The sequence below is a fragment of the Ciona robusta genome, chromosome 3 (assembly GCF_009617815.1).
Source record: "Ciona robusta chromosome 3, ASM961781v2".
NCBI classification, from domain to species: Eukaryota; Metazoa; Chordata; class Ascidiacea; order Phlebobranchia; family Cionidae; genus Ciona; species Ciona robusta.
This window is the reverse complement of record NC_143237.1, coordinates 4,990,825-5,012,938: the sequence shown is the minus strand read 5'-3', so window position 1 is coordinate 5,012,938 and position 22,114 is coordinate 4,990,825. Positions and strand designations below refer to the sequence as shown.

Here is a 22,114-nt window from a genome sequence, read left to right as displayed (position 1 = left end):
ATTTTTTTTTCAAAAAAGTCGGGCGTTCGTGTCGAAAATTAACTTTAAAAATGCGCAAAAACATGCTGTGTCACCGTAATTCGTCTGATTTGCGTAAGGTTAACGATTTATTATGTCACAATCGCGGTCTGTTACGTCACAATAGTGGTATATTACATACGTTATAAGACGGTATAGCCTTGTTTTTCCCCACTGTTTTAACGTAGGAATCAAACGTAACAATACGCATTCTATGACGTAATAATCCAACCTTGGTTTAATTCATAATGGCTGATGTGGAAAATACGGTGACGCAGCACGATTTCGCGCACTTTCAAAGTTAATTTTCGACACGAACGCCCGAGTTTTTTCAAAAAAAAATTATACAATGAGTATCAGTGAGACCTAAGGAACATTTTGAAACCAAAATTTCAGGTGGCCACCAGCTAAAGGATTACCACCACTAACCCCTAGGTTGGGGTTTGGTGTTGATGGTTAGGGGGTTAGTGGTTATAGGGGTTAGTAGTTAGTGGTTATAGGGGTTAGTGGTTAGCAAATAAGATGGGGGGGAGATTCTTTACTAGCACCAAACAATGAACGTGAAAGTTGAAGCTGTTGCATCCTCTATCCCTCATGCAATTCAGGTTGGACAGACCAGTGACAGTATTTAATATCTTGACGTTATTTTATTCTTAAACAAGTTGCGCTACTATTACAAAACGAAAATAAACACTAGCACATTTAGCACATTTTTTTTAACTGCTCCTATCGTTTTTATGAATTCAATAACAAAAAAGATGGCTCATGATGACTCCAACCATTTTACGATTGCGCCATCCAACGTCACGATGCTCGTAATAAGTGACGTCATTCTATGTCTGTCCACTACGAATACTTCATTACACAGGGCAGAATACCATGTATCATATTCATGGCGCCCTCTATAACAGGCCTGGACACCGTCGGCGCCTCTCTCGAAACTGGAGGCGGATGGTTTTGCAGCGCTTGTACGAATTGTAGACAGTTTTGATGAGTTATTTGACGAATTATCGCATTAGATAGTGTTTGCTCGGAGTTTTAGCAGTTAGTACAGTATAAATGTTTTTGTTTTTTTATTTAGCTTGCATGTGTATGATTGGCCACCAGTGTGAAGTCTTAACTGAAGCTATGTTTGTTTAAGTCACACAAGCGTTTTAGCAAAACTTTCCTAACTATAAATATTCTCTGAATTACAAGACCTAGCACTTCTCAGTTTATTTTTGAATTTAAGTAGACCGCTTGCTGTTCGAAATCCCTTTTTGGCATTTGTTTTTTTTGTCACATAATCCTAATGACCTATAATATTGATCTCAAGGAGGGGCCTCTGTCCTGCTCTATAAAAAAAAACTTGAGAAATGATGTATTAGGTAGAATAGCAGGACAGATTGACACAGTCGAGGCAAAAGGCTAATCAAAGTTAAAGATAACTTTCCCTTCTTAAACTATTGAGTTGCACCAAGTCACATAAATTTAGAAATTGTCATTTGAGTTTATTTTTGGTTACATTGTAATTAAAAAAAACACATTTACATTTGTACAATAAAAAGATAAGTCAAATTAAAAAGAAATGCTATCCCTTTTGTGGTTTCTATATGCTGGTAAAGGTAATGTCAGTTTTAAAACAGGTTACATGTATAACAAAATGCTTGTATGCAAGTTATAGTGAGAAATCATGTGTATGGCTTGTTGTGCGACAGGTTGTACAAGTGGGTATGATGCAGGTGATAAAACACCAATTTTCTGTTTACCACATGTGACCAATAGAGATCAAGATGGCTGCAGTCCATTCCCAGGAACAACATATTGTGTGTCCACAAAAGTTTGTTTCCAACCGCTTAAACAAATATTTCTTCCCTGCTCTCATAATTTCATTAATAATTTTGTCATCATCCAGTCCAGGAAGATATATCCAGTGTACCTTTATTTGCCATCAAAATTTCAAAGGATTTTCATCATAAATGTTTTTATTTTGCCTTTATAATTATAATTTTTTCTTTGGCTGGACAGATGGCCAAGAATAGCACAGACAGTTTATTATCCTGTTAATGTTGTGGCAAGCCGTACATGCTTCTCACAGACTACAGAAATTCAAATGCAACTGCTTATTTAGTTGGTAAGCTTGTGTATTCTGGTGGGGCACTTGTCGGTCATTCACTCATTGGATTATTTTTCATCTTCAAGAGCATATGAAAGCTTTCCAGTACAAGACATTCTTAGGTGAAATATGCAAACAATGGAATCAAGGCAAAGAAATGTGATCTGCCGGGCTGGCGTAATGTGTATGCAATATGCACCTTGATTGTTTCCTGTAACCCCTGTATAACAATGCTTGCATTTATCAATAATGCTGAGAGACTTTTTCCTGTGACAATGCGGAGAAACTTTGCCTTGCTGTATAATGTTGTTCTCGTGTGTAATGCTTCTTCTTGCATTTTGATTTCCCACCATTTTTATAAGCCCTTCCACGCTTCCAGTGCTGTATGGGCTGGCAGTTGGGCCTTGTAATGCCTTTGCAGTTCTCACTGTTATCTGTAGCGTGATGTCGTTTTGTCGAATAAACTGGGTTGTAACCTGGACTTGTCATAGAGTCATTACTTTTCTGCTGGAGTCCAATTTCTGTTGAGCAAGGTGCGAGTTATGCAATCTGTACGCCAATGCACGAACGGTCGAAACCGTTGTTATGACTATTTCTTGCTGCTTCTTTACCACACCTCCAATAGTTTTAGCCATAATGTTGAAATACATTTGGAGGGCCACAGATTTTGATAAAGATGATTCCAGTGTCTAAGTTAACACACGGGTTTCAATATTTTTTAACGTGTAAGTGACCATTACAGTTTTAGAATAAATAATCCTCACTGTCACATACTCAGCAACATTATTTAAATAGAAGGTGTAAGTCAATTACACCTCACTTAGGTAAAGAACCTGCAAAAAACATCCATAAAATGACTCGAGTTCATTTTTGAGTGGTATGTACATTTTAAGTTTTTTTTTTAATTTTGTAGTTTTGAAACACAGTGCAGCAGCAGAGCATGTATAATATAACTCCTGGCGATAGACCTTACTTAATGAAAAAACCTTATGATTGCATTGAGATTAACCTCATGGGTGCGATTGGAAAATCTTACACCGGCGGCCATTCGTTACTTAAACACAACTATAAATAACCAACTGTCTACTTTATACAAATAATACGCGTAAATTGAATAATAAATTAAACATTCATACTGTACTAACTGCTAATCCCACGAGCAAACACTATCTAATGCGATAATTCGTCAAATAACTCATCAAAACTGTCTACAATTCGTACAAGCGCTGCAAAACCATCCGCCTCCAGTTTCGAGAGAGGCGCCGACGGTGTCCAGGCCTGTTATAGAGGGCGCCATGATCATATTCCTTATCAATAAAAAATTATATTCTCAAACAACTTTTTCTGTTATGTTACCTTAGTATTCTCTTTACTCTATATATTTATATACACGATGGTACCAACCAGAGTACGACTCTGTTCCAACGACGCTTCAACATATTTGGATATTATGTGCCAAAGGTGTATCATCTTTCCCCACCCTACTATATCTATATATTAACAACGGTCTATGGGAGTCGTAAGGATACGATTTATAGTAAGGTGGGAGAAAATGAAACAACTTTTTATTTTTTTTGTTCTTTCTCCACTCCACTGTATGTCTTTGGATTTTACCATAGAGAAATTATATAATATCAGTTAACCGTTTTGTTTGTGGATATAGGTTGACTAGTTATTGCGAGGTTCGAAGTCGTACACGAAAGATTTCCATAAATTAACCGTATATTTAAGACATGTCATTCCAGATTCTCCACGTTATCCATACCTATCGTACCCAAGACGTTTAAACAATAACTATTTTCTCATCAAACTGTCACCCTTCGTGAAAGTTTAAACAAGGCGATGACAATATTTAATCGATAATATCAACAACGACAATGTAAACATGCTGGTCACGTGTTACGCTAGTGGTTGAGCTTTGCTCGTTTTATCAATAAAGAATCGACACATTTTTAATAAGTGTTCCAAAAAATGCTAATTGCTTGACAAGGATTGCGTGTGTGGCCAGCATAGCTTGCTATTGTAATAAATTAAAATAATTTTACAAGTTTCAACAGTGACGCCTTTAAATTAGGTTCTAATTCTGTGTGTGACAGTCTACAGTACATACAAAAAAACAAAGCGCAGCAACATTATCGGTATAAGCGTGAAAGCGACAGTACAAAAAGAAAAGTAATCCGATTACACTTTACAGCGACATTAAAATAACGATACAAAATATGCTGTTTTGGGTAAAAATAAAAAGTAGCATGATGAAATCGTAAATATTAAAGGTTTAAAACTATGTAATGAATTGTGGGTGCTAGATTTTCAGTGTATAAATATGAATACAACGTTAGCAGGTGGAGGGCCGGTAAAGGCAAGTTCATTGGCTTGAAATTGTGGCGTACACTTTGTTCGTCTGCTAACATTGTTATGAGAGTTGGTTTGAGCGTCAACGACACAACTAACATCCACAGTATAAGAATTGTGTAGCTATATCACGCTCACAAAGACTAACAAACAACAAGCAGAGACTAGGTCACGTGATGGATAAATATCGACTTCTTCCATTCATGTATACCGCTTTACTTTCGCTGTAGAACTGCAGCAGAACATGGCCTTTGTTTCTAACGGTTTCCAGACGACGCTTTACATGTTTTGCAACAAGCAACCCCGAAGTATTTGTGAGAACACTGACCGTGTTGTGGCACAAGGTAGCACCATTTAAATGTGTCTTCGCAAGCAGCTGTAAACAAAAATTAAATTTAAAAATTGTCTCATATTTTTTAAATTTTAATGTGGGTAATGCCTTACTCTGGATTTTCTTTCTACACTTGTACGTGTTACAAGCCCGTTTATTTGGTGCTTTACTTGAGATGGAACAACTGTGTGATGGACGTCCGAATTGAAGGCATCTGACTGCTCTCATCTGAAGTCCGCCGCCACAGCTTACGGAACACTACGAATTAAATTATTTTAATAATTGAAAGAATGTGAAAGGTCAATATTATACTATTACCAACCTTCTGCCATGTTCCAACAATCCAGCGAGCTGAACGCCGTCGGTATGAAGGAACAGCGCCGGTTTGAGAAAAGTGGCTGTTGTAGGCATTGCTTCTCGGTGTAACCACCGAGCTGCTGATACGACGCGGGGAGGGACAAGTCGATAAAGTGCATGTTTTTTCCAATGATACTTCAGGTCGTCGAGCTCGCCTGCATCTCCTTGCAACCACAGGACGATAGCGACCGTTACGACCCTTGAAACTGCATTTCAATTCACGTCGTTGGATACCCTCGCCACATGTAACCGAACACTGAGGAAACATACATCATAAATAATCGTTATAGGCGATCCAATGCACCGCAACGCACAGCCATCAGTTGAATTTATAAAGAGCAAACGACATGACAAATCATACAATACCTGATCCCAAGCCGTAATAAACCATTGATATTTTCTTTGGCAGTAAGTTACTAGACATGGCTCTCTTGATTTAGGCCGCACTCGTCGATCGCAGCGAGCGTTTCTGAGTGACCGGGTGCCGCTACGACATCGCACATGTCGATTTCTTACTCCCCTTCCGCATGCACGAGAACACTATGATTCGTGGACACAATGACAGTGATGTGAGCGAAAATGAAAATGCAAAAATGATCATAAGATACGAACCCACACGGACACACCTACAAAATGAAGATGCATTTTAAAACTTACCTTGGACCATTCTCCCGTGTGCCAGTATGCGGGACATTCGGTTTGCATGCATTGTTGGGTTCGGGGAGGTTTTCGTTTGTTACTACAGTGACTTTCTCCAACGTATACGTCCCCATTCATCCTTTTGCTCTTACACGTCACCTGCCGAAGTTGGAGACCACCACCACACGTCCGACTGCATTGCCCCCACTCTGTTGTATGCCATCTATTGTTGAACATATTAGCTTATACATGAAATACTGCTCAATCATAAAATACAAACCTAGCCGGGCAAGCCTGGGTGTTGCATTCCTTCGTAAGAGAAGGTCGACTTGGCCTGTCACAGTGACTTTCATCGACCACAGTCGTACCGTCCATAACGCACGATATATGTACGGTCTGCGTACCTAATTGTTCGTAAAATTAATGCACTATTTAAAATTGCTTCATTTTTAGGAAAAACAAAGCAATATTTTAGATGATGAAAATTACCGCCAGCGCATGTTGCAGAACAGGATTCAGAAGTGCTACTCCAGTTATAGCTTGGAGGTTGGACTTGAATTGCTGAATTGGTTCGTAAACCTGGTAACCGGTTGTCTATTACTTGAGTTGTGTAAGAATAGGAAATGCCTGGATTCTGGGCAACAACCAAAACCTACAAAAATAAAAAAGTTTAAAAAGCTTGCATTGGCCGGGAATCGAACCCGGGCCCCCCGCGTGGCAGGCGAGGATTCTACCACTGAACCACCAATGCTAACATGTTCCCAGACCGGGAATCGAACCCGGGCCGCGTGGGTGAGAGCCACGAATCCTAACCACTAGACCACCTGGGAGACACGTACGGTCTGTCGAGTTAGCTATTTAGTACTTATGCAAGAAAGCGAGAGAAACAAAAAAGAGGGAAAAGAGAAAGAGAGAGAGAGAGGTAGAGAGAACGAAAAAGAACAAGAGAGAGAGAAAAGGCAAGAACTGGAGCAGCGGCAATTTCTTTGCGCTAATGGAGCGTTTTATAATTTATTAAAGTTTGACCCATTGTACAAATAAACAGTAATCTATACCTGTATCAGTAATTCTTCACCCAATGGCCCGGGTGTTAAAAGGGTTTCACTTTGGAACGATTTCCTGTTATAGAACCATTTGGCTCCAGCAAACGTTGTTTCTCCGTACAAGTCAATTTCCCAATTCCCGTTTAAATAATACCTAATTTAAAATTTAAAGTATAAAGTATGTACTTTTTTAGTAACATGCATTATTTTTCTTACCTGTCCGAATTACTGGCGCTTCGTACAGCAATATAGCTATGTGTGCAGCATTTATTTTCCCATATTTTAACACTACGAGCACCACGTGGTATGCGAATAACGTCATAATAACCTGGATGTTCGTAAAATGAATAAATACACTACCGACACTGCAAAAGGCTCTGTCTTTTGTAACCACTCACCGCTATCTCTAACATTATCGTCATATGATCCGTTAAACGACTGACATGTTGAGTTGTCACCATTGCACACGCCGCATGAATCGAATGTTGCATTGGAGCCAAGAACAAAATCACACCCAACGTGCTGTAAAATGTAAAAGGAGGTAAATGTGTAGCAATGTAGCCAACAAAGCATAACACAACATACCTTACACTTTCCTTGTATGCAAACATCGGTAGACGAAGCGTCACACGGAGTGCCATCGATGACTTTGTCTGCCAACATGTCAAAAAAATCGTAGCCCTCCGCTTTGCACAGAAGTTCACACTGATCTCTGCCTAAATAGGGCGTTTGAATACGTAATTACACATAAATTTATACATTTCAAAAATTTACCGAAGCTTGAATATTTGGTGAAGGGGGTCCAATGAAAATACTGTCGACGGTAAGCTCGTCGATTGTACTGCGCACACTGTTGTTCTCTAAAACTCACTTGGTTCGGAGCACATGGCTGTTATAAATGAAACCGAGTTAAATATTGTAAACGTAAAAATACACTAAATGCACATATTTAAGCTATACCTCGGTATTGCAGAGTTTGTAAATCTTTTCTTCGCCTTCGCAATGTCGACCACCGTACCTTGGTGTGGGGTTATTACATGCTCGCATTCGATGTTGCACTCCACCACCACAAGTGCGTGTGCATGGAGACCAACTCGCGTAATCACCCCACCCACCGTCAATGGCATCAGGACCAGGATCGCCATACGTAACACAGACCCCTCTGCGGCACCACTATAAACGTCATATCATAAATGTTATAGTACAAGTTTCTATTGACATTCTTGGCAACAAAGTTGTTTAAGGCAAACAAGAATTTCAATGTCAGCTCTACTGCGGAGCCGAAGTATAAAAAAAAACTTCCGCGAAGCCCTCCCAAATGCGTTATTAGAGAGATGCAGAAACATGGCTAAGGTCTGCGATAAAAATTTGATAGGAGTGGAACACCATATTTTTGCTTGCTTATTTCTTGCGGGTGGTCTGCTCCGCTAAAGTATTAATTAGGACAAGTTATTGCTGGAATGTTGGCTTGCGGTGACAATATACAAGTTATCTGGGAGTCACATACCGATGTCTGAGCTTGGAGAGTTAAACTTTAAACTTTATCAACATATTGTATTATGTAGCTAGTCACGCGAACGTTGCTATGTTGTTTTACAGACTGTATTATTTACATTCGTTTTTCGTAGAATTAGATACTTATGTTTAAAAATGCGATTTGATGCAAGTATAAATATGTAGAACAGTATCATGATAAACTATGAGTGTAGTAATCGCCCTACATGTAAAACAAACTTTATTACCATGTTGTTCCCACAGTTCGTCCCCTCTGCCGCTGGCATATATTTCGTTTCACATCGACTTGATTCACTGCGTTGACACCACAGCACTTTACAGACGCTCGCCTGAAAGAAAAGTGGGAGGTGTGAAAAATTACACCTATACCAACATTTTAAATATTTTAACGGGGTTGGTAATACGGGGTACTTGTTTACGAAACAAACAATAAAACAAAAGGGTTACGATTCACTTTCCAGATAACGATCTACTTAACTTAGATTGAAAGCTGACACTTAAAATAATTGCACTGCGTATCCCATCTTATTAAATCTGCCAAAATACAATCCATCAATCTGTGTGTACCTGCTTATGCTCATATCTGAATATACAGGTGATAGCATCTGCACCAAACTGCCATTTACACTGTGATGCAGCGTCGTATATTTCACCTGGAAGTTGATCTGGAAAGTTTAAGTTGGCCATGGGAGATGGGTGGTCATCCAAGCATTGAGATTCGACATTCCTAAATATTTTCACAGAATTAATTTGGGAGTATTTGACACAGAAGACAAGCGTATCCAGTTCTTATCACTTGTCGCATAAACAGCTTTATGTTACAGATGACCACACATGTTGTTCTTAAAATCGTCCAAAAAGGTTGAATACACAAGTGCGTGGTGCGTTACAACACGTATAAAGTAACTTGACATTAACATGCACCCGGTTGGAAGATAATTATAGAACAATATTAACAATTGAAGATATTTATATTTTCAAGCTTAAAATAGAAACCATTAAACGGAAATATCCGCATTTGATGTTTCCGTGTGTGTCTGGACTCTTGGACGAGCACAATGAATACACTATTGGAAAGTTTAAAGATTGCTTCTTGCCATTTTAAGTTATAGCCATTATAAACTACACGTAGAAGTAACTGTGTAAGCTTACTGCAGAAAGTCTCCGATGGCATTTCGACTACAAGTAGACCACGTGAATACGCCATTGAGTCCATTCAGGGTCGGTGACATTATGTGACCATCACGTTTGCTACACAAGTTTCCCTCTCCGTCATGTTTCATTCCAAAACTATAAACATGAAAATCGTCAGTATCTTTTCAGCAATGATTTGTGTTACAAACTAACATTCCCAGATAATTCAAAGCTTTGTCAGCCAATCACGGGTCACGATCGAATGGAACAAAAGTTAAAGCAACACAATATTATCACAGTATATCAGTTTTATGGAGCCTAACTACGACGTAATGGTTGTAGAATTATACTTAGCTGTTACACAAATACTAAATAAATGAAAGAACAGAAGGCAAGTTTTATGGAGTTCATACAGTTATATGGTTGTTGTTTATAAGAGGTATATCAACTGCGTCACAACATACATTCCAATATATAATACTGGGACGTTATCAACGAGTCATTGGAACCGCTGAAATGGCTCTAACCGTTTAATGTCCCGTAACAAGTTGTCAGTTTCACCTATCGATGTCGTACCAAACCAAGCCCATTACACTTCCCGTATGTTACGGTCGATCCCGAAAGAACGGGAAATGGGGTTTCATACTTGCCCCACCCCTTCCTATGGTTACGCTGAATATGATGACAATAGATTAAAGCAATTAAGCCCAAGCGACGATGCAACGTGAAAAAACAAAGTCGGCGATGGCAATTTCTCTTTACGCCTAGAACACTAAAATAAGTTAACAATTACCTGTGCCCAGATTCGTGTGCCACAGTGAACGCTAACCCAAGCCCCATATCTTCATTGATGGTACAACTGTTGCGTTCACTGCACATTCCTCCTATTTGCGCCAACCCTGCGAGCGTAGTAAAGCTTAAGCAAACGAAATGCAACATTTATCAAAAAGAAATTTCGTAAAATTGCCCATCGGATTTACAACAACCCGATATAACTAAACTATGCAGTGTTGTGAACTGCACAACCAAGTCACTCAACGCAGCAAGTAAAGTGAAGGAGTCTTAATGTTTGATCGAGTCATGTTATTTAATATGTTCATAACTCTACCACGAGTCAGTAGACAGTCAAGAGGCCCCCTGCCAAGCGCCATGGTCGATCGTTATACATCCAAACTGGTTTCCTTTGTTTTTGGAATTTCCTTAATGGAATGTTGGAATGCATACTCGTTGGGACACCCTGCTGTTCCATGTCATGCTAACACTTATAGGACTACAGAAATAAAATCAAGCAAATTTAAACATTTTTACAATTTATTGTACTCACAACTTACCTAATGTTTCACATGGTTTATTCTTATCCACGCATATATCGATACCAGTTAACAGAATTGAGTGATCGGGCTTTCCTCCATTCGTGTTATTCAAATTTGCTTGCCAATGACAGAAACTCGATAATGCTTCGTCTGCTTTATGATCGAGATGTAGAGCCTGAAATAAAGTGATTGTTTGCACCGAAAGGTGAAATCAATGAAACGCTGTTGCATAAAGGTGAAATTGTATGAATTCCTGACGATTATATCAGATTAAAGAAATTCTGGTGCACAATTAAGCATTTGGCTTGAGCCAATAAAGTGAAGTATTGATACATATTCACCTCGAATAAACATCATAAATAATTAACAAACACAAAGTTAAGTGCTCTCAGCCGGCTTTCAAATAGTTTGTCAACATTATTTGCACTCAATCATTAAATATAGATCTAAACGTGCGTAACCGGTAATGAGAAGAGTCGGTTAACGTAATGTTGATTTATTATTAGCTGATTGTTGAACACCTATTATGGCGAACGTTGCAGGTTCAAATTAATGTCACATTTAAGTATAGTATCACTAACAAAATGGGGAGACATATTTTGACTTGAATTGAATTCCTGTGGGATTTGCCGCCATCCGATACATGATAAGCCTTTGGACATGCAAGTTTTATTCGAATACTTATATGGCCAGTCATTCACAAACGTCATAACTGAACCAAATATTGCAACTTACCCCGTTATCTTCTAGCAACATTATACCGACTAATACTACGTTGATCGTCCCATCCATTGATCTATCCGAAAATAAACCAGAAACCTAAAAAACAATATTAAAGTTTACGGTGTTGAATACACATCAACTCTCTCCGTGTTGTTATGTTTTTATTTTATATTTTATGTGGTTATTGTAACACAGATGCTATGAAAGGAGAGGTATTATTGAGAACTAATCACAACAACGGAACGCTTTTAACGCGGTTACTTCTTTTGGTAACGGGAGACAAAACTGACAATGACCTTTGTGAGGTGACAGCGATCTATTGTTAAGCGGGTTGAAAGTCGGCAATGGTCGAGTTGCAGCAAATCGAGCGAGATCCGCCGCACGTGTCGAACAAGGAAAAATATTATATTATATATTCCAATATTTCTCTGATATATATATAAAAATACATTTACGTAGCCACTTAGTAATGTTATTATTTATGAAACGCAATGACACCGATTACATGAAGCAGATTAGTACGTGTAAGACATTATATTATTTATCGTGTCGGTAATTACAGAAATGTATCGCTGTGAATAAACAATAATTTTAAGGTAGATTTTTAACCTAGAAGGTTTGTAACGTAATAAACCACACAGTGAGTCTTTGAATTCAGAAACTGATTCAAAGAATAGTGGGTTTGAATCGTCACGGCGGAAACACACCCTTTAGCGTAATGAATCTTTTCAGTGAAAGTCTATTATTAGATATGACGTGACTATTTGTAACGTAACAATGTCGTCAAGGGTGGTCTCGTTTCAACCATGTTGAAAACAATTTCGCTGTTTCCTTGTTTGACCTAATGCAATATTAAACGTACATTCAATATATTTGTTACTCACCATGTTCATGACCGTGAGTATATAAGTTGTGATATCCCGATGATCACGCTCATGATTCCGTATCATTTGCGCATCTGCCACAACCAATGTTTCCACGTTCTTCGCCGTTGGTCGGGTAGCATTAACGCGATTACTGACGTCATTAAAGTCACCCGACGATCTTTTTCTGCGGTGGCCACCGGTCACGGGGGTCTGCTCATCAGATTCAAGCTCAATCTCACCATTAGATAAGAGTTTGATGATTTGATGGTTTTCGGTATCGGGTATTGTCACTGGATCTGCAATAAAAACGGAGTTTGAAACGATTGTGTTTAGTCCGGGTTTCCTAGTAAAGACAATTGCAATATTTAAATGTTCTGATATTGTCCACGATTAAATTTAATGCGAGTTGTTTGCTGGTCGGCTTTTCACACACACACACAGAATTGAACACAAAAAAATGAAATCTTTTCTATCACGATATTTGCTCAAGTAAACCAGGTTCGTGGTGAGTTGATGGGAAATATAATCACGTGGACTTCCCAACTTTATAGTATTCTCACTTACCCGTTTAAATATAACCGGAAAAAGACGCGGTTTATCTAAGACAGGTGACTTCCAACGTTCACTGTTGACATAGCACGTTAATACAGGACGAACCTTCATCGTGCCGACCGATACGTTTATATAGCACCGAAATAGCGCCGATAATGATTTCGGGCAATATTCAGACTCATTCAAATAATCCAATATTCTTTTACAGAGCACACAGCGCTCGTTGCCAAGGGAGACGTTTATATAACCCTTCACGGCGTAACAATGGACTCTAGTGACGTTTCGGAGGACGATCTGCGATAAAACTTCACGTTGGTCCTTATATGTGTCTAGTTCGGGAGTAAGAAAGAGTGAAAATATGTTCATTGACAATAACCGATAATGTTCGGTTCGAATAGCTGTAAACGTGACGTGCAAAATAATCAAAGCAAAAAACGAACGCGACGCAAAATGTTGTCTCGTTTTCAAAGGAACTAAATCATGACGTAATCGATCAAGATGTCAAAGTTACAAAAACCTTAATGTGGCCTCTCATGTGTACTTGAAACCTATAGAATTGGCTCACTGAGTTTCCAAGCTAAGTACCTATAGAGGTTTTCATTGAAGACCACATTCTAAAATCTTATAACCTCTTAGTTGGTCTTGAATTAAAACGGTTCCTTTGTTTTCTTCGAATTTTAAACATCCGGTGACAACTTGGCGCCGCAACCGAAAAGTCTGCCAGCTGACAGGTTACATGGCATTTGCGAAAGGAAGTTGTAACATTTATGAACAACATTTCAAAGCACCTATCACTGTCAAAAACAATTCAGTAGAATACATATGTTGCAGTTGTAAGGTAGATTACAAAATATGGGGTATATGTCGTTACCCATACGTGAATGAATCAAAATATTAGTTTATCTGCGACTCGCTCCTCAATTATTCCTACATTACGTCACAGCAGTCTTTGATAGTAATCCACTGTGGTCTAAGCATTAGAAATAATTGCAAGAACATAATGGATAAGGTCTTATCCATTATCGGTATATAGTCTGGTATGCCTAAAGATGAAACGATTCTTAAAATAAACTTACTTTCTTATTAACGTCACTTCATTCCTAACGGTAAATCGCTTTGTTTCCTACCGTCAACAAAACGCTTTTAAAAATAATAATGCATAATACCTAGACACGAAGCTAATATGCAACTAATGTTTACCAGTTAACTATACAATATGTAGGCCTACTGCCAATCAACACGACAATTATTGCGCTAATTCTGCAAATGTCATCCAGATAAAAGAGAAGAGACATCGTGATGTCCGTAGGCAGCAAGCGCAACTCAAACAATGTTAAAACGAAACGTCACAATGGTGTCTGTGATTAGATAACCGTGAGATAAACTGGTTCAATATTAGGTCAGATTGTTGAAGCTTAAGCTAACCTGCCACCAAATGCAACTTGCGGTAGTTAATAACTTACAAAAACACCGTTTCAGACACAATAATGGTCATATGTGGCTAGCAATTTACAATGTACATGTGACGTAATTCGCAGGGTTGAAACCATTTCAAACGACAGTCACGTTGCTTTAATTGATAAGCCGTGAGAATAGGATCGTGGTCATTCGGCTAAGAGAGATACTTTTAATTACAAAGAGATACTTATTAATTAATCCTATATACGTGAGTATTACTTGTACGTGCAGCAATAAAACGATACCGACACACCTTATGTGATGTAATTTCACCTAGCAAGAGTCGTAATTACAATTAACCATCGACGTATCCTTCCTCGTAATTATTCAATGTGCCCAATCCATTTTAATTCTCCATACTTACGATACCAGTAAACATATAACGCTTCTTATACTGTTTTATGTGTATAGCAGGGTGGGTACGATACGACATTCTTTATTCTTTTTTTTCTCGTTCCATTTGGTGATAAAAAATATTTACAAAAATTAAATGACCGCATTCTCACGCCTCTAAAAATAAATTGTTAGTTGTTTAAACCACAATCAGGAAATATGAGATTTAGGTGCTAACGACAGCCTATTTTACCGCGCAGTACTACATTATGCTACACTTACATCGCTTTTTCTTTCCGCAGTAATGTAGTCGGTGTTTGTATAAATGTCGTCGTTTATAGATGATGTGCGGATGTTGACGATCAGGAAACGTGTGGTTGATGTGATGCGGAAGAGGCTCAACAAGAAAATCATCCTCGGAAGTTCGAAGCAGTCCTGTCTGCAAAACATTTACTTTTTTATTCTACGCCCGTTTTCATTCCTGTTACTCTTTTTTATTTAACACCAGTTTTTCGTTGCTGAAATAACAGGAAATATAACCCGAAACTTCACAGTAGTTAGTTATTGACGTCACAGTAGGTGGGATCCCTTTATCTTTATCCGTGCCAAAGCCACAGCGCAATACAAAACAAAGCAGACCGAGTATGTGGTCTCATACGTCGTGTTATCAACACAAACAAAATCAAATACACGGATTAACCCCCAGCGGCTAGGACATGTCCCCGGTTAATAATGAGTATGCAGCTTAAGACGATATAACACAGAATGCTTACCACACTACGTACAAGGAAAACACACGGAAAGATCATACACGCTTACATCAACAAATAGCGCAATCATATGCTCAGTAATAGGCAGAGGAGACGATGCTCGTTACTTCTTATTCGAGCTAACCAACACCGCAGCAATTTACTTCAAAGTTCTTTCGAATAATTTATGAATCACAAAAATGACTAGCATATTATATGAGGTGTACATTGTACGACAACTGCATGTATGATGTAAGCGAAATATCTCGGCATCTTTGGGGAATATCTATGAACAAGCACACTCGGCATAATTTGAGAGGAAAGTGTCATTAAACACGCCCGTAATTTTTTCTCAACACAAACAAGATATATAGAGTTTCATTTTATTAATACAGTGGTTCACTTTAATTGGAAATAGTCTCGACATGTGTCATGGTATGTGAATTGTTGCGTTTCACACACTACTTAATGTGTAATACTCGGCATTGCTTCCTACCAAAACCTTTTATTGTTACTATTTTGACTCGTTGACAACTCGGCAATTAAATGTTTCCGCATCGTAAAGGGCCACCAAACGCAACCAACCAAGCGGTTCAATTCTTTCATTCAACGACCGAACTCTACCCGGTATGACGTAATCGACGTGACTGGCATTACGTCATATTGTAAAGATCCGTGAAACAGAATTCTGGGAATTGATTTTTTAAATTTTAATGTTGAAAACCGTTTGTGGTTATATTATGACCGACAGTGTTTCATTCAGACTAGCCACACAGTAGATTGAAATATAATGTGTTGTAAATCGGAAAATTGCCTTCAAGTATCCGAGAGAGAGTTATGCAAATTGCTGTTTCGGACAGGTTGTCAGAACACGATACACGCAGTATTTGCGCTAGAGTAGACATTCGAACGGAAGCGATAACACCGCAACCTATTATTGGGTTAAATCTGACAGGAAACATCGAATTATGACACTTCGAATGTAGCTAGTGTGTGTTAGTTTTGCATCAGGTGTGATCCAATACGTACGCATAAATTGTTACCTAATAATATATACATTCATAATTTACGTCGGTTCGATATTTGGTACAGCATTCAATATAAGTTTGTTCTATAGATCTGAGTAATAATAAAAGCTGGTTGCGCTGAACCTTCGCTTAATAATCGTGCTAAATCCTGCTTTCTTATTGGCTATTCAATACTTAACCCAACAATCAGGGCATTGTGAAGTTAATCCGACCAGCACTGCCGCTCTTTGATCTTCGGAAACCGATGATCCTCTATACACTCTATAGCGTCACAATAAGGTAAAAACACCACAAATGAATGGTGGCCGATGTAAATAGTATGCACCATAGCGTCTCTTTACAAATCGACCAAATGTCGAATATCGATAAACCAATCGAATGAACTGGAATTACAAAACCACTACGTCGTAATAACTGGCCATATCTTTTGAAAGCCTTTTGTTCTATACGTCACTAAAAAATTCTCTAATGCGCATTAGGGTATTATCATTTGAAGAACTGTAATATTAGACCATTTAAAATTGTACGTGGCCAACAATAAACAGCGCTTAGGTTAAATTGGATTCGTTCAGTCATTGTAGGTCTGCCACACGCAATGCCGAATTGAATGACGCGTGCCGCCTACAACTTTATTGTGTTTATTCGTAAGTTAACAATTTAACTTTATCGTGAGATCGCCACTTACCAATCCCTCACACGTGCTCATTGCGACCCGTCTTTTCCCGTGTGACGTCATCCTACCATGATAATGACATCCCCATTGTTCAATATTTTCCTCGGTCTCCTCTGCTTCTCTCTTTATTCTCTTCACGGAGAAGGTAGGAGCGAGCAGTGCATTGTTCGGTAACAAACGCAACTCAAAGCGTTCACCGTACCCTGGTATGACGTAATGCAATTCGTCTCCTGCCGCACTACTAACGTCACGTCTGACGTCATCAGAATCTCGTCGGATACGTTTATGTGGAAGGTGGTTGGTTAGATGGTTATACGTGGAATCGGTTCTGAACGGTACGACGACTTGAAAATCTGTAATGATATATAAAATATTGAAGGGTATTCGTTTCTATGAAGAAAATATAAATACGTTGGGTGATCGTCGCATACTCCACACATGAGAGTGGGCAAGATATATCCGGATATTATACAATTATTTACGGGAATATATCCCACACAATGCGCAAGCTTAAGACGTTCTTATACAAATACACTGGACAAACATATCCACCAGCACTATGTATGGAAGGTACAATAGAAACAACGTAGAGTTAAAAGAGGAAATTACTTTAGCCATTGGTACAACGAAAATGTTTGAATAAAATTATTTTCAGATCAAGATATCATTCAAACTGCTCCTGTTGCCTCATTGTCGGTATTGTTGTCTCACAAAGTGACTTCCGCAAACAACTTATTCAAGAACAAGAGCGATTTGTTAAGCAAACAAATTCGGTCGGATTTCCATTCACTAAAACCTGGTGTCTGTCATGTTGTTTATTCATTATTCTTATTACGTTTGTATTTTTGTAAGTTTAATAACATCACTCAAGGTGTAAATTAATATCTGGTGGAAAGGAGATATAGTTTAATATTCTTTCATGTCAAATCGGCGCACCAAGTGTATTATTTAATTACATGTATAAACCAAGGGTATAGTTTACAAAAAGAGCAGAACAACTTATTGAGGTTTGACACGCACAGCTACAACGTATTGAACTTTAAGAATAATAATTAGATTCCCCACTTCCGTAGTTAAGTCTCGACGACATTTGATTAAATCATTTCGTCGATTACATTATTCATGATAAACACACGAATATGTGTGCATTCTGCTAGTAATGATGCATTGAGCGTATATATTTAACTTCAGCAGACAAGTTATGAAATGGGAAACAAAATAGTTTACGCCGATTTAAATCATGATGGAAAAATCGAGGACAAAATCTTTGCACAGGTGTGTCACAGTCCATACAAACATATTTTAATATCGTATTTCACTCTGTCACATTGTGACAGCACACTTAGAAATCATGACGTCACAATATAACACCTGCGTGAACGCGTCTTAGAAACAAATGTTGGTGCGATAATACCAGTAACTTTACATGGCTGGTGTCTGGTGTCAGAAAATTTGTTAAAACTAATAACGCCAAAACAAAAATTAAGTTATTATCGAAACACAGAACTCCCAACATTGCGCATTCCTATGTATACAAGACTACCATGACACATATTCGCTCTTGTTAAAATTATACCAAATATATTATAGTGGGATGGGGGAAGATGGGACACCTTTGGCGCATAATATCCGAATATCCTGATCGTGTTTTGAACAATTAATAACGGTCTATTAGAGTCTTGAGCATATAGTTTTATTATTCTTTGAATGTTCTTTGTTTACTACCACATGGAACGAGAAAATAGAGTTAAAATGTGTTCCAACTTCCCCCATTCTACTATACTACTATACCTGGGTGTTATAATAGAAGAAGAATGGTTGTCCGGGAATACACAGGTATCGTGTGTATTAATTAACGTACATACGGATTTCGAGCAGCCGCTGCTGTTCTCCTTCGATGCAAAATCGCACGATCATAGTTTATAGTAGAACCGAACAAACAAACAATACGATTCCCGAGTACTTGACTAAACCAACGCAATTGGAGCATTTAAACTCCAGGCGCTCTTGGAAAGTAATGCGTCGACTGATATAGGCCGCGCTGGTATAGTCATCCGTGCCAAATAATGAATGAATGCGATAACATTATTATGAGACCAATAAATTCAATTTTAAAGACAGTTACCTGAAGTGATCATTAATGTTTTTTTCACCCGAGAGCATGACTTTACATTCTTGTTTTAAATGTAATTTGAAATAGGAAAAAAAACGAAGGAGAAAAGCATTTATGGTTTAGATTTATTTTAAGGGATATTACCACAAAACGAAGAAAAAAGGGCGCAGTGTTTAATTTTTGCTGGGAATACCGCAGTCATGTATTCTAAAAATAGCTTTTGTCGCCAAGTATTCTTGGTGCATACGATCGCTGTAATGTCTGGAGTCTAGACTTCGTCACGTCTTAGTGAATAAAACATTAGATTATAGCTGCGTTGGACAAGCAGTTTAAACATTGAGTCTTACACTTAGATAACCCTCATGAGAGGGAACTGCTCACCTTCCAAATAAGCGTGTGTCGTCTGTCTTAGCACTTTATGTACTTCACGGTGGGCGTCGGTGTAATGACCTGGCCAGATCTCTCTCGCTGTTTCTGCCCCCTGTTGATGTAGATTGCAGTTAGAAAACATCACACAACTATGTCCAAAAAGCAGCCATGTTAAAATTTCACCATGGGCTGTTTTTGTGGACTAAGTTATTACCGGTTTGCGGCTTTGATACATTACTTAGCGATTGTGGAGGCGTATTAAAGGAAACGTGATTGACTATCGTCGGGTGATGGTAACCACATGCCGACTGGGAATACGACCAACTTGCAACTTGTCTATGAGTGTGTCTGCGGTGAAGTATGAACGAAATACAAAGTGAAACACATTGCCACCGCCTTGATATTAAATGTTGCACGAGTATATTAATATATCAGTTTTCGAAACGAACAACAACTTATTTATTATGGCTTTGAATTCCAAAATATCGATTACATCACGATTGCGGTGTGGGAATCTTACGAATGTATAATACATTTGATAACATTCCGATTTCTAATCCAAATAAAGGCAACTGGAGTTTATAATTTGAACACGCTGTTTGTAAAACAAGATTAGCATTGTGTATCACGTGACTTAAGTGTGCTTAAGAATCAACTAGAGCGAGGATCACGGGGAATTCCCTTTTAGTCGAATGTAAACTTTATGTTTTAGATATTTCGTCAAGGTTTGACTTTCTAAAATGTTAGCATCAAGGAAATCGTTTAACGCCAACCTACTGAATGTTTCAATACCGAGGTAAATTTGTATCACCATTGTGCTGGTAAAAATGGGTAACACTTTTAAAAAGTAATGTGATGATTGTAATAACTAACTTGCTTACATGTGTGTTATGCATGAGTAATAATGGCACGCTTGAGTAAAATCAGACAAGCGGTCTAACCGAAGCAGCCACCGGCAAGATACTACGCTTCTGGTTTCATATAAACCACCTTGAAGTTTTTCATTTAACTTAATGCATAGATACGTGAAGATCGTATACACAATACTCGATTGTGTGACCACGGGATGTTAGATATCTGTTTCAAAGGTAGTAATTTCGTAGTCGTTCATTCGGAATCGATGTTGTACAACCATGAATACAATAGCAGTCATTTACAACGGCAGAAAATATGACCAGCTCGCGTGTTTACTTTTTCCAGCTCAGCGTTTCCCGGTCAATAATTGACAGGGTAGCGGACACATTTACGTTAGCGTGGATCGAAGTGAATCGGACGTTTACAACAGTTTATAAAGCAAACCCCATCTCCGTACTATTCTAACAGGTGTGAGGAACAATTTCAAACGACTTAATATTATCCATGCCCCACATTCGTGTTGTGTTAAAAACACACAGCTGTAATTCACATGTCAAAAATTAGAATATATGCCAATGTATAATTCACCTGTACGCATAATAGTATTGAAGCAATCAGAATTCCATCGATCAAGCAATTAGTCTTTAAAACTCCATTGTTGCTTACGCATTTTCTTCTCCACATGAGATCGAGTAGTTGTGACATCGCTCTGCGGGAAATGAGAATCCGATTCACGGCTGAGTTCGTTTGTTACACGATATATTCTGACAGTGTGCACATAAACAATAGTGTCTCCGCACTTAATTTATTGTCAATCGCGTTGAGACTCCACTTGATCGTTCTCGTGTAAAATATAAAAGCAATCACACAAACTAACCCAGGGTAATGTATTGCGCTCTTGAGAAACCTCTCTCCTATGACGTAATCTCTTCGCCGGTGCACTGCTGTAACAAAATCGCTACAAAGGCGATCTGTTCAGATGTTCTACGTCTCTCTCTCTACCCTGTACCCTAAGATCGATGTTACTCGTAAAGATTATAGTTTAAATGCATTCGTCCATAATACAAGTATATGTGCACCATTGATCGGCGCATAGCAATGATACCATTCCTTCTCTCATATTAATCACATTGAATTGTATAACTGCGGGTTAAGACTGAAACTGCCTGCGTCAAATCATTCCATTTTGCTCCCCTCTCTTTTCCGAAAGAACCCAAGCGACTGCAAACATTTTCTCTGTACGTACACATTATCAAGCAAACATATCGAGTATTATCACACCCCCACGCAGAGCAGCGAAAGGATTTCAGTGACCACACACGGACACAGAATTATATAACTGTTAAATTAATTCATAATTTTAACAGATTATAAAATCGATAAAATATTGGTATGGCGATGCAGTCAAAGGCAAATTGCGTATCATATCTCTCAATAACTAGTATTGGTGTTCTATCTCTCACATAAGTATACGGAACCACACGAAGCTTTCCTACGCCTCACACAAAGTGCTTTCCACAGTCGGTCTCTTCTCTATTCGATTCACACATGGAACGATCTTATGTTTTTACTGCGCAGTCTCGTCATGTAGCGAAAGA

The 22,114-nt window shown here is 38.4% G+C and overlaps 1 protein-coding gene, 1 long non-coding RNA gene and 2 other non-coding genes across 5 annotated transcripts; 1 reads left to right on the top strand and 3 right to left on the bottom strand.

Moving 5' to 3' along the window:
• Positions 1 to 839: 839 nt before the first annotated feature.
• Positions 840 to 2,594, top strand: LOC149738403 (uncharacterized). The gene is made up of 2 exons (XR_016384544.1): positions 840 to 2,131; positions 2,200 to 2,594. It is a non-coding gene; the product is annotated as an uncharacterized LOC149738403 (long non-coding RNA).
• On the bottom strand, positions 1,488 to 22,050 carry LOC149738400 (A disintegrin and metalloproteinase with thrombospondin motifs 18-like). Of its 2 annotated transcripts, XM_089873713.1 has the most exons (25): positions 21,394 to 22,049; positions 21,105 to 21,225; positions 19,674 to 19,773; positions 17,192 to 17,532; positions 15,012 to 15,168; positions 12,405 to 12,682; positions 11,533 to 11,616; positions 10,816 to 10,972; positions 10,278 to 10,383; positions 9,503 to 9,640; positions 8,918 to 9,077; positions 8,578 to 8,679; positions 7,796 to 8,008; positions 7,610 to 7,724; positions 7,421 to 7,551; positions 7,234 to 7,357; positions 7,052 to 7,163; positions 6,848 to 6,989; positions 6,282 to 6,444; positions 6,073 to 6,196; positions 5,811 to 6,015; positions 5,520 to 5,693; positions 5,119 to 5,409; positions 4,910 to 5,054; positions 1,488 to 4,841 (listed from the first exon to the last, which is right to left on the bottom strand). In XM_089873713.1, exons 2-25 carry the CDS (start codon positions 21,219 to 21,221, stop codon positions 4,723 to 4,725), a joined length of 3,798 nt encoding a protein of 1,265 aa, XP_089729839.1. In that variant the 5' UTR covers positions 21,222 to 21,225; positions 21,394 to 22,049; the 3' UTR covers positions 1,488 to 4,722. The 2 variants fall into 2 exon arrangements, with proteins under 2 accessions (XP_089729839.1, XP_089729840.1); XM_089873714.1 differs by lacking the exon at positions 5,520 to 5,693 and having other exon boundaries at positions 21,394 to 22,050.
• Positions 6,473 to 6,543, bottom strand: Trnag-gcc (transfer RNA glycine (anticodon GCC)). The gene has a single exon. It is a non-coding gene; the product is annotated as a tRNA-Gly (tRNA).
• Positions 6,551 to 6,622, bottom strand: Trnae-cuc (transfer RNA glutamic acid (anticodon CUC)). The gene has a single exon. It is a non-coding gene; the product is annotated as a tRNA-Glu (tRNA).
• Positions 22,051 to 22,114: the final 64 nt, after the last annotated feature.

Coding starts and splice junctions, on each gene's coding strand:
- LOC149738400 (XM_089873713.1), bottom strand. CDS start 21,221: ATGTCACAACTACTCGATCTCATGTGGAGAAGAAAATGCGTAAGCAAC. Junction 11,617..12,404: donor TACTCACGGTCATGAACATG/GTGAGTAACAAA, acceptor ATTGTTTTTTAG/GTTTCTGGTTTATTTTCGGA. Junction 7,164..7,233: donor CGATAATGTTAGAGATAGCG/GTGAGTGGTTAC, acceptor ACGAACATCCAG/GTTATTATGACGTTATTCGC.